General features: G+C 43.0%; 1 protein-coding gene across 2 annotated transcripts in view; it reads right to left on the reverse strand.

Moving 5' to 3' along the window:
* Positions 1–13,333, reverse strand: part of LOC109898268 (manganese-transporting ATPase 13A1) — a 44,001-nt gene that overhangs the window by 20,328 nt on the left and 10,340 nt on the right. For both annotated transcript variants that reach the window (XM_020493168.2, XM_031833833.1), the window contains exons 6-13: positions 7,849–7,955; positions 6,124–6,253; positions 5,784–5,839; positions 5,522–5,648; positions 3,344–3,481; positions 3,059–3,179; positions 2,597–2,754; positions 2,186–2,361 (exon numbers count right to left, since the gene is read on the reverse strand). In XM_020493168.2, the coding sequence (XP_020348757.2) occupies positions 2,186–2,361; positions 2,597–2,754; positions 3,059–3,179; positions 3,344–3,481; positions 5,522–5,648; positions 5,784–5,839; positions 6,124–6,253; positions 7,849–7,955 (1,013 nt within the window). The remainder of the gene's footprint in view (positions 1–2,185; positions 2,362–2,596; positions 2,755–3,058; positions 3,180–3,343; positions 3,482–5,521; positions 5,649–5,783; positions 5,840–6,123; positions 6,254–7,848; positions 7,956–13,333) is intronic.

A 13,333-nucleotide genomic window follows, 5' to 3' on the forward strand; every position in this document is an offset into this window, starting at 1 on the left:
ATCTTATAAAAAACAATCAATCAATCATAATCACTAGTTAACTACACATGGTTGATGATATTACTAGTTTATCTAGCGTGTCCTGCGTAGCATATAATCGATGTGGTGGCATTCGCGAAAAAGGACTGTGTGTGTACCTAACCATAAACATCAATGCTTTTCTTAAAATCAATAAACAAGTATATATTTTTATACTTGCAAATTTTGTTAATATTGCCTGCTAACATGAATATATATTAACTAGGAAAAATGGTGTCACTTCTCTTGCAACAGAGTCAGGGTATATGCAGCAGTTTGGGCCACCTAGCTCATTGCAAACTGTGTGAAGACTATTTCTTTCTAACAAAGACAGCCAACTTTGCCAAACGAGGGATGATTTAACAAAAGCACAATCGTTGCACGACTGTACCTAACCATAAACATCAATGCCTTTCTTGAAATCAATACACAGAAGTATATATTTTTAAACCTGCATATTTAGCTAAAAGAAGTCCAGGTTAGCAGGCAATATTAACCAGGTGAAATTGTGTCACTTCTCTTGCATTCATTGCACGCAGTCAGTGTATATGCAACAGTTTGGGCCGCCTGGCTCGTTGCGAACTAATTTGCCAGAATTGTACGTAACAAGGTTGTGCAATGTAACAGGAATATTTAGACTTATGGATGCCACCCGTTAGATAAAATACGGAACGGTGCCGTATTTCACTGAAAGAATAAACGTCTTGTTTTCGAGATGATAGTTTCCGGATTCCACCATATTAAGGACCTAGGGCTCGTAGTTCTGTGTGTTATTATGTTATAATTAAGTCTATGATTTGATAGAGCAGTCTGACTGAGCGGTGGTAGGCACCAGCAGGCTCGTAAACATTCATTTTAACAGCACTTTCGTGCGTTTTGACAGCAGCTCTTCGCTGTGCTTCAAGCATTGCGCTGTTTATGCCTATCAACTCCTGAGATTAAGCTGGTGTAACCGATGTGAAATGGCTAGCTAGTTAGCGGGGTGTGCGCTCATAGCGTTTCAAACGTCACTCGCTCTGAGAGTTGGAGTAGTTGTTCCCCTTGCTCTGCATGGGTAACGCTGCTTCGAGGGTGGCTGTTGTCAATGTGTTCCTGGTTCGAGCCCAGGTAGGGGCGAGGAGAGGAACGGAAGCTATACTGTTACACTGGCAATACTAAAGTGCCTATAAGAACATCCAATAGTTAAAAGGTATATGAAATACAAATCGTATAGAGAGAAATAGTCCTACAATTCCTATAATAACTACAACCTAAAACTTCTTACCTGGGAATATTGAAGACTCATGTTAAAAGGAACCACCAGCTTTCATATGTTCTCATGTTAGGAGCAAGGAATTTAAACGTTAGCTTTCTTACATGGCACATATTGCACTTTCACTTTCTTCTCCAACACTTTGATTTTGCATTATTTAAACCAAATTGAACATGTTTCATTATTTATTTGAGGCTAAATTGATTTTATTGATGTATTATATTAAGTTCAAATAAGTGTTCATTCAGTATTGTTGTAATTGTCATTATTACAAAAAATGTAAATAAAAAATTAAAATCGTCCGATTAATCGGTATTGGCTTTTTTGGTCCTCCAATAATTGGTGTTGAAAAATCATAATCGGTCGACCTATATTCCAAAGTTGTGGCAAAATGACTTAAGGACAACAAAGTCAAGGTATTAGAGTGGCCATCACAAAGCCCTGACCTAAATCCTATAGAACATTTGTGGGCAGAACTGAAAAAGCGTGTGCGAGCAAGAAGGCCTAAAAACCTGACTCAGTTACATCAGCTATGTCGGGAGGAATGGGCCAAAATTCTCCCAACTTATTGCGGGAAGCTTGTGGAAGGCTACCTGAAACGTTTGACCCAAGTTAAACAATTTAAAGGCAATGCTACCAAATACTAATTGAGTGAATGCAAACTTCTGACCCACTGGGAATGTGATAAAATAAATCATCCTCTCTATTATTATTCTGACATTTCACATTCTTAAAATAAAGTGGTGATCCTAACTGACCTAAGACAGGGTATTTTTACTAGGATTAAATGTCAAGAATTGTGAAAAACTGAGTTTAAATGTATTTGGGTAAGGTGTATGTAAACTTCCGACTTCAACTGTATATTAAATTATACATTTAAAATGTTAGTATTCTATTTAAAACAATGATTTTTACCATGTCCCTGAGTGTCTCTGGAGCTCCTTTGACAGTGGAGACAAAGCAGAGGTCAGTGGAGCCCAGCTTCTCATAGGAGGCGAGGACGGACATCCTCTTCAGAGCACTGGCAAAGTGGAACCGCAGGTGGATCTTCAGGCTTGGGGTCTTTATACCGCGAGCAAACACCTTTTCATCTACACCACACGGAGAGAGAGGGACAGAAGGGTAGAGATGATGCAAACATATGGAGACACACACACACTCTCACTTCTGGTGTACAAAGAGGAGACAGAGCAGAAATCCTGAGGTACACACGTGTGCACACGTGTGCACACACACACACACACACACACACACACACACACACACACACACACACACACACACACACACACACACACACACACACACACACACACACACACACACCTTTAGTGAGGGTCCAGTCAGCAGCAGTGAGCATGGCCTTCTCCAGGGGGTCGCCTACCAGCTGTCCGTCGTCAAGGGTAACCAGTGAGTGACAAGTAGCAACCACCCGATGCGTTTCCACTGGGATCTCTGTTACAGGCATCACTTCTTTCCCTTCTCTGGAGGAGTTTAGAAAAGGTTAACAAACAAATGTAAAAACGTACTTCATATTCTTCCAAAGATTTTAATATGATTAATTCATGGTAAAAATGTGTCAGTTTCTCTTTAAATGTCACTCCTCAATATGACAATACTCACAGTATGACACCAGTGCATAAGGGCATTGGTAGACACTTTACTTAACCCAGACCGTTACAATGCATTATGATGCCATTAGGAAGCCTTTAAAACGTCTTAATATCATCAGGTCCAGTCAGTCTTTGGAAAATTTGCAACAAAGAAATCTAAAAAAAGAGAGTGTACCTGAGTCCTGCGACCCCCCGCACAACCAGATGGTCGCTGGTCAAGGTGCCCGTCTTGTCAAAGCAGCACACCTCCACCTTGCCTGCAAATGGGATCCTGAAGGGCTCAGTGCAGAACACATCTAAGCAAGGGAGAAAAAAGAAAGGGGTGAGTCAAATAACAGAACAGCGAGGTGGACTGGCATCATTAAGTACTACAAACATTACTATGCCAGTTTCATAACCACTTTCACAACACATACATCCACATACCACCCCGCCCACCACACACACACTGCTGACTCACAGAGCTTGGCCAGAGCGATGAGGGATGTGTTGACTGCAAGAGACAATTCTATAGGGAGCTCAGGTGGAACCACGGAGGTCAGGATGAGAGTACACTCCAGGAACAACTTATACCGGTTCCTGCTAGGGTCCTTAGTTCCTGCAGGGGAGAGCACACAGAGACAGTTACACAACTAAACTCAGCAAAAAAACCGAAACGTCCTCTCACTGTCTACTGCGTTTATTTTCAGCAAACTTAACGTGTAAATATTTGTATGAACATAAGATTCAACAGATTCCACAGACATGTGACTAAGAGATATGGAATTATGTGTTCTTAAACAAAGGGGTGTTCAAAATCAAAAGCAACAGTCAGTATCTGGTGTTGCCACCAGCTGCATTAAGTACGGCAGTGCATCTCCTCCTCATGGACTGCACCAGATTTGCCAGTTCTTGCTGTGAGATGTTACCCCACTCTTCCACCAAGGTACCTGCAAGTCCCTGGACATTTCTGGGGGGAATGGCCTTAGCCTTCACCCTCCGATCCAACAGGTCCCAGACATGCTCAATGGGATTGAGATCCGGGCTCTTCGCTGGCCATGACAGAACACTGACATTCATGTCTTGCAGGAAATCACGCACAGAACGAGCAGTATGGCTGGTGCCATTGTCATGCTGGAGGGTCATGTCAGGATGAGCCTGCAGTACCACATGAGGGAGGAGGATGTCTCACGCACAACGTGAGATTGCCTGCAATAACAACAAGCTCAGTCCGATAATACTGTGACACACCGCCCCAGACCATGACGGACTCTCCACCTCCAAATCGATCCAGCTCTAGAGTACAGGCCTCGGTGTAACGCTCATTCCGTCGACGATAAACACGAATCCAACCATCACCCCTGGTGAGACAAAACCATCAGTGAAGAGCACTTTTTGCCAGTCCTGTCTGGTCCAGCGACAGTAGGTTTGTGCCCATAGGCGACGTTGTTGCCGGTGATGTCTGGTGAGGACCTGCCTTACAACAGGCCTACAAGCCCGCAGTCCAGCCTCTCTCAGCCTATTGTAGACAGTCTGAGCACTGATGGAGGGATTGTGCTTTCCTTGTGTATCTCGGGCAATTGTTGTTGCCATCCTGTACCTGTCCCGCAGGTATGATGTTCGGATGTACCGATCCTTTGCAAGTGTTGTTAAACGTGGTCTGCCACGGCGAGGACGATCAGCTGTCTGTCCTATCTCCCTGTAGCGCGGTCTTAGGCGTCTCACAGTACTGACATTGCAATTTATTGCCCTGGCCACATCTGCAGTCCTCATGCCTCCTTGCAGCATGACTAAGGGAAGTTCACACAGATGAGGGACCCTGGGTATCTTTCTTTTGGTGTTTTTCAGAGTCAGTAGAAAGGCCTCTTTAGTGTCCTAAGTTTTCATAACTGGGACCTTAATTACCTACCGTCTGTTAACTGTTAGTGTCTTAACGACTGTTCCACAGGTGCATGTTCATTAATTGTTTCTGGTTCAATGAACAAGCATGGGAAACGGTTGTTTAAACCCTTTACAATGAAGATCTGTAAAGTTATTTGGATTTTTACTAATTATTTTTGAAAGACAGGGTCCTGAAAAAGGGACGTTTCTTTTTTTGCTGAGTTTTTAGTAATAGTTACTCACACAGAGAAAGCTATGCAGTATGTTTGCACACATGCCTGTAAGTTGCTTTGGATAAAAGCATCTGCTAAAATGGCATATATTGTTATTATTATTAATAATAATAAAAAAGACAGTTATACTGCATGTAATCAGGAAAAACCTGCAGCTCTCTCCTGACCTCAGGGCCTATTTCAACAACTTGTTTTATAACATTTTATAAAGGAGGAATTTGTGTTTAATAGGTTATGTTTGGTTTTTTTGTGAATAGGGCCCTTCGGCAAGACTGTCAATGTTCAGTAAAAATGTTAATTGAATAAAATATTATCTCCTTAAATTGTCTCTTGGCTAATAAACTACCGCCAAGATATAAACAAACTGTATAATGGAGAAATGCTCTAAGTAGGACCAACTGTACTTCTGCCTCTGCATTGCTTGTTCCATGGGGTTTTAGAATGGGTATCTGTGAAGAACTTTGTGACAACTGTTGAAGTAAAAAGAGCTTTATAAAACACATTTAATTGATTGATTTCATTGCGTTGTTCACTGCATCCCTCACCTTCCACCCACACATAGCCAGCAGCAGCGATGGCAAACACCAGGAGGAAGATGATGAAGATGAATGTTTCCAAGTTGTTGGCTGTCACCCTCTTCACTCCAAACAAGATGGTCCTCAGCAGTTTACCCTGAAGACAGGCGTGGATAACAACACCAGGGTTGTATTCATTACTGAACACCGTAGCAAAACATTTTGCAACAGAAAATGAAAACATGTGGTCCTTATTGGACAAGTTCGGTAGTCAAGGGCAGCAGCCCCTCACCTGAGAGGTATAGAATCCAGTTCTCAACACATAAGCCACACAGCCATTGTCCACAGCTGCAGAAAAATGAAAAAGAAGAAAAACAAACTATAATAATTTGCTCTTAGTGAGACAAGATAGATACAAGGGCAGATTCAATCCATCTATTCTGAGGCTGAGGGAGATGACAGTTGAAACATAACTGATCTAAAATATAGATTTGTTTTTACATTGATAAGGGATAACTAAATATAGATTTAAAGTGCTTTATAATTAGAACTGTTAATCTCAAAGTGCAAAAAATGCAGGACATTTCTGCCTTATAAGTGAATAATATACTAAACAGTAGGTAGGAACTGACGTTTGAGTCCTACAGTGGCACGGAGCGGGGGGCTGTGCTGCACCACCTTGGTCCCACCAGAGATTATGTGGAGGCGGGCATCACCCTGGAGGTCCAATACCCTCTCTGGGTCCAGATCCTCCACCGGCTCCTAAACACACAACATGGTGGAATATCAAATTAAAAACGTATTTTAAAGGATAAATAGAGCCTATGATTTAGAAAGCATATAATTTTGATAAATGATTTGTGGAGCATCTTTGATATTCTATGCTTATGAAGTCTTTATGAATGATCTATAGTAACATTCCCATTGTTTTGACAATCTACAGTGATCATCCTTGAGAAGTTTCTACAACTTGATTGGAGTCCACCAAATTCAATTGATTGGACATGATTTGGAAAGGCACACACCTGTCTATATAAGGTCCCACAACTGACAGTGCATGTCAGAGCAAAAACCAAGCAAAGAGGTCGAAGGAATTGTCCGTAGAGCTCCGATTGTGTCGAGGCACAGATCTGGGGAAGGGTACCAAAACATTTCTGCAGCATTGAAGGTCCCCAAGAACACAGTGGCCTCCATCATTCTTAAATAGAAGAAGTTTGGAACCACCAGGACTCTTCCAAGAGCTGGCCGGCCAGCCAAACTGAGAAATCGGGAGAGAAGGGCCTTAGTCAGGGAGGTGGCCAAGAACCGGATGGTCACTGACAGAGCTCTAAAGTTCCTCTGTGGAGATGGGAGAACCTTCCAGAAGGACAACCATCTCTGTAGCACTCCACCAATCAGGCCTTTATGGTAGAGTGACCAGACAGAAGCCACTCCTCAGTAAAAGGCACTTGACAGCATGCTTGGAGTATGCTAAAAGGCACCTTAAGACTCTCAGACCATGAGAAACAAGATTCTCTGGTCTGATGAAACGAAGATTGAACTCTTCGGCCTGAATGCCAAATGTCACGTCTGGAGGAAACCTGGCACCATCCCTACGGTGAAGCATGGTGGTGGCAGCATCATGCTGTGGGGATGTTTTTCAGCAGCAGGGACTGGGAGACTAGTCAGGATCGAGGTAAAGATGAACAGAGCAAAATACAGAGAGATCCTTGACGAAGAGCGCTCTGGAGCGCTCAAGACCTCAGACTGGGGCGAAGGTTCACCATCCAACAGGACAACAACCCTCAGCACACTGCCAAGACAATGCAGGAGTGGCTTCGAGACAAGTCCCTGAATGTCGTTGAGTGGCCCAGCAAGAGCCCGGACTTGAACCCAATCGAACATCTCTGGAGAGACCTGAAAATAGCTGTGCAGCAACGCTGCCTATTCAACCTGAGCTTGAGAGGATCAGCAAAGAAGAATGGGAGAAACTCCCCAAATACAGGTGTGCCAAGCATGTAGCATCATACCCAAGAATACTTGAAGTACTGAGTAATGGTTCTGAATACTTATGTACATTTTTTATATATATATTATATATTATATATATATAATATATATATATAAAATATATATACAAATATATACATTTTTTATATATATCTAAAAGCCTGTTTTTGCATTGTCATTATGGGGTATTGTGTGTAGATTGATGAGGAAAAAAACTATTTACATCCATTTTAGAATAAGGCTGTGTAACGCAACAAAATGTGGAAAAAGTCTGAATACTTTCCGGAGGCACTGTATATTGTCCAGATAGACTGCATTGGTTTACATAGTTGTTATCTAGTATAGGACAGGCTTCCCGTATGTCTGACCTTCATCTGAGGAACTGACTCTCCCGTCAGCATCGCCTCGTCCACGATGCAGCGCCCTCTCAGCAGCAGCACGTCACATGGAACCAAGTTCTCCTGGGGAGAGCGGCCTGGGGGGATGAGAAAGACAGATATATACTGTGTCAAACCAACGTGAGAATGCTGTTCATTGACTACAGCTCAGCGTTCAGCACCATGGTATCCTCAAAGCTCATCACTAAGCTAAGGTCCCTGGGACTGAACACCTCCCTCTGCAACTGGATCCTGGACTTCCTGACGGGCCGCCGCCAGGTGGTGAGGGTAGGCGACAACACATCAGCCATGCTGACCCTCAACATGGGGGCCCCTCAGGGGTGCATGCTTAGTCCCCTCATGTACTGACTGTTTACACATTAAGTTTTCCAGACGACACAACGGTGGTATGCCTTATCACCGATGACGATGAGACAGCCTATAGAGAGGAGGTCAGAGACCTGGCAGTGTGGTGCCAGGACAACAAGTTCTCCCTCAAAGTCATTAAGACAAAAGGAGCTGATCGTGGACTACAGGAAACGGAGGACCAAGCACACACCCGTTCACATCGACAGGGCTGTAGTAGAGCGGGTTGAGAGTTCCTCGGTGTCCACATCACTAAGGATATACCATGGTCCAAACACACCAACACAGTCATGAAGAGGGCACAACAACGTCTCCTCCCCCTCAGGAGCTGAAAAGATTTGGCATGGGCCAAATCATCGCGCACCAGCGACTCCTGACGCGGGCCGGGCGCAGTGCGCGCTAACCAAGGTTGCCAGGTGCACGGTGTTTCCCCCGACACATTGGTGCGGCTGGCTTCCGGGTTGGATCCGCGCTGTGTTCAGAAGCAGTGCGGCTTGGTTGGGTTGTGTATCGGAGGACGCATATGACTTTCAACCTTCGTCTCTCCCGAGCCCGTATGGGAGTTGTAGCTATGAGACAAGATAGTAGCTATTAAACAATTTGATACCACGAAATTGGGGAGAAAACGGGGTACCATTTTTATAAATAAAATACAAAATAAATACAAAGTTATACAGCTAAACCATCGAGAGCATCTTGACTGGCTGCATCACTGCTTGGTATTGCAACTGCTTGGCATCAGACAGCAAGGCGCTAGAGGTAGTGCGTATGCCCCATTACATAACTGGGGCCGGGCTCCCTGCCATCCAGGACCTCTATACCAAGCGGTGTCAGAGGAAGGCCCAAAACTGTCAAAGAATCAAGCCATAGACTGTTCTCTCTACTACCGCACAGTCTATAACCAACAGGGCCCTGAAAAGCTTCTACTCTCAAACCATAAGACTTCTAAAAAAAGACTGCTAAATAGCTATTCAAAATGGCTACCTGCATTGACCCTTTTTTGCACTAACTCTTGCACTGACTATGCACATACACTGGACTCTACCCACACACTCACACATACTTACACCAACACAACATATGCCCAAACACACATTACACACACTTTCAAACTCACCACATATACTACCGGTCAAAAGTTTAAGAACACTTACTTATTCGAGGGTTTTTCTTTATTTTGACTATTTTCTACATTGTAGAATAATAGTGAAGACGTCAAAACTATGAAATAACACATATGGAATCATGTACTAACCCAAAAAAGTGTTATATAAAATATATTTTGATTTGTTTTTGAGATTCTTCAAATAGCCACCCTTTGCATTGATGACAGCTTTGCACACTCTTGGCATACTCTCAACCAGCTTCACCTGGAATGCTTTTCCAACAGTCTTGGAGTTCCCACATATGCTGAGCACTTGTTGGCTGCTTTTCCTTCACTGCGGTCCGACTCATCCCAACCATCTCAATTGGGTTGAGGTAAGGGGATTGTGGAGGCCAGGTCATCTCATGCAGCACTCCATCACTCTCCTTTTTGGTCAAATAGACCTTACACAGCCTAGAGGTGTGTTGGGTCATTGTCTTGTTGAAAAACAAATGACAGTCCCACTAAGCGCAAATCAGATGGTATGGTGTATCGCTGCAGAATGCGGTGGTAGCCATGCTGGTTAAGGGTGCCTTGAATTCTAAATAAATCAATGACAGTGTCACCAGCAAAGCACCCCCACACCTCCTCCTCCATGCTTTACGGTGGGAAATACACAAGCGGAGATCATCCGTTCACCCATACCGCGTATCACAAAGACACGGGGGTTGAAACCAAAAATCGCCAATTTGGACTCTAGACCAAAGGACAAATTTCCACCAGTCTCGTGTTTCTTGGCCCAAGCAAATCTCTTTTTCTTATTGGTGTCCTTCAGTAGTGGTTTCTTTGAAGCAATTCGACCATGAAGGCCTGATTCACAGTCTCCTCTGAAGAATTGATGTTGAGATATGTCTGTTACTTGAACTCTGAAGCATTTACTTGGGCTGCAATGTCTGAGGCTGGTAACTCTAATGAACGTATCCTCTGCAGCAGAGTAACTATGGGTCTTCCTTCCCTGCGGCGGTATAGGGCTATCTTCTGTACAGTGAGGGAAAAAAGTATTTGATCCCCTGCTGATTTTGTACATTTGCCCACTGACAAATAAATAATCAGTTTGTTATTTTATTGGTAGGTTTATTTGAACAGTGAGAGACAGAATATCAATGTCAATTTTTTTTATCAAAAATGTTATAAATTGATTAGCATTTGAATGAGGGAAATAAGTATTTGACCCCTCTGCAAAACATGACTTAGTACTTGGTGGCAAAACCCTTGTTGGCAATCACAGAGGTCAGATGTTTCTTGTAGTTGGCCACCAGGTTTGCACACATCTCAGGAGGGATTTTGTCCCACTCCTCTTTGCAGATCTTCTCCAAGTCATTACGGTTGAGGCTGACGTTTGGCAACTCGAACCTTCAGCTCCCTCCACAGATTTTCTATGGGATTAAGGTCTGGAGACTGGCTAGGCCACTCCAGGACCTTAATGTGCTTTTTCTTGAGCCACTCCTTTGTTGCCTTGGCCATGTGTTTTGGGTCATTGCCATTTTCAATACCCTGGCTGAGAGATGGAGGTTTTCACCCAAGATTTGACGGTACATGGCCCCGTCCATCGTCCCTTTGATGCGGTGAAATTGTCCTGTCCCCTTAGCAGAAAAACACGCACAAAGCATAATGTTTCCACCTCCACGTTTGACAGTGGGGATGGTTTCTTGGGGTCATAGGCAGCATTCCTCCTCCTCCAAGCAAGTTGAGTTGATGCCAAAGAACTCCATTTTGGTCTCATCTGACCACAACACTTTCACCCAGTTGTCCTCGGAATCATTCAGATGTTCATTGGCAAACTTCAGACGGGCATGTATATGTGCTTTCCTGAGCAGGGGGACCTTGCGGGCGCTGCAGGATTTCAGTCCTTCACGGCGTAGTGTGTTACCAATTGTTTTCTTGGTGACTATGGTCTCAGCTGCCTTGAGATCCTGTGTCGTTCTGGGCTGATTCCTCACCGTTCTCATGATCATTGCAACTCCACGAGGTGAGATTTTGCATGGAGCCCCAGGCCGAGGGAGATTGAGAGTTATTTTGTGTTTCTTCCATTTGCGAATAATCGCACCAACTGTTGTCACCTTCTCACCAAGATGCTTGGCAATGATCTTGTAGCCCATTCCAGCCTTGTGTAGAGCTACAATCTTGTCCCTGACATCCTTGGAGAGCTCTTTGGTCTTGGCCATGGTGGAGAGTTTGGAATCTGATTGATTGATTGCTTCTGTGGAAAGGTGTCTTTTATACAGGTAAGAAACTGAGATTAGGAGCACTCCCTTTAAGAGTGTGCTCCTAATCTCAGCTCGTTACCTGTATGAAAGACACTTTGTTATCTTTCTGATTGAGAGGGGGTCAAATACTTATTTCCCTCATTAAAATGCTAATCAATTTATACAAATTTTGACACGCGTTTTTCTGGATATTTTTGTTGTTATTCTGTCTCTCACTGTTCAAATAAACCTACCATTTATATAATAAATGTATTTGTCAGTGGGCAAATAAAGTGGGCAAACGTACAAAATCAGCAGGGGATCAAATACTTTTTTCTCCTCACTGTATACCACTCCTACCTTGTCACAACACAACTGATTGGCTCAAAAGCATTAAGAAATTCCACAAATTAACAAGGCACACCTGTTAATTGAAATGCATTCCAGGTGACTACCTCATGAAGCTGGTTGAGAGAATACCAAGAGTGTGTAAAGCTGTAATCAAGGCAAAGGGTGGCAATTTGAAGAATCTCAAATATATTTGTTTAACACTTTGTGTTACTACATGATTCCATTTGTGTTATTTCATAGTTTTGATGTCTTCACTGTTATTCTACACTGTAGAAAATAGTAAAAATAATGAAAAACGCTTAAATGAGTAGGTGTTCTAAAACTTTTGACCGGTAGTGTATGCTGCTGCTACTAGTGTATGCTGCTGCTACTACTACTGTCTATTATCTATCTTGTTGCCTAGTCACTTTACCCCTACCTACAATGCATTCGGAAAGTATTCAGACCCCTTACCCTTTTCCACATTTTGTTACATTAGACTTCTTCTAAAATGTACTAATAAAAATCCTCATCAACACCACTGATGAGTTCTGACTACAAACTTGAAATATTGTTAATTATCAGGTATCCTATTGAAATATTGAAAATAGTTTCCACACCAGAAGTGAATGGTTACCTGTAAGCTTGGAATGTATTGAGTAAAGGAAGTGCAATCACGTGGCAGGCACTTATAAGGGATGGAGAGATGTGGTTTAGTGGAAGGGGGCAGAGGTCAGATCAGGTCACATTAAGGGAGAATGAACATTTTTATGGCCCGCATCACATACTTTCCTGCCTAGCAACAACAATGTCATATTTCGAGAAAAGGACGAGTGGTAGTATTAAGTGGTTGGGGTATTAATACTACCACTGGTGGAACCATGTCTTTGTCTTATGCCGTTGAATGAACTTGGTTTATTTTTTTGTAATTTTTTTTAACCTTTATTTTACTAGGCAAGTCAGTTAAGAACACATTCTTATTTTCAATGACGGCCTAGGAACAGTGGGTTAACTGCCTGTTCAGGGGCAGAACGACAGATTTGTACCTTGTCAGCTCGGGGGTTTGAACTCGCAACCTTCCGGTTACTAGTCCAACGCTCTAACCACTAGGCTACGCTGCCGCCCCGTTTAAGCTTAACTAATCGTCCGTGAGTTTTACTAGGTTTACTACAGAATAATACCCTTTGCTATGAGACTCGAAATTGAGTTCAGGTCTGAATACTTTCCAAATGCACTGTATATGTACAGTACATGGCTACCTCAATTACCTAGTACCCCTGCACATCAACTGGATACTGATACTCCCTGTATATATACATTTTATTTTCTACTCCTTATATATAGCCATGTTATTTTTACTTGTTATTCGCTGTGTATTTCTTCCTCTTGTCATCATTTATATTTTACAATTTTGTATCTTATCTTTAACTCTGCATTGTTGGGGCCTCCC

The sequence above is a fragment of the Oncorhynchus kisutch genome, linkage group LG10, assembly GCF_002021735.2.
Source record: "Oncorhynchus kisutch isolate 150728-3 linkage group LG10, Okis_V2, whole genome shotgun sequence".
NCBI lineage: Eukaryota > Metazoa > Chordata > Actinopteri > Salmoniformes > Salmonidae > Oncorhynchus > Oncorhynchus kisutch.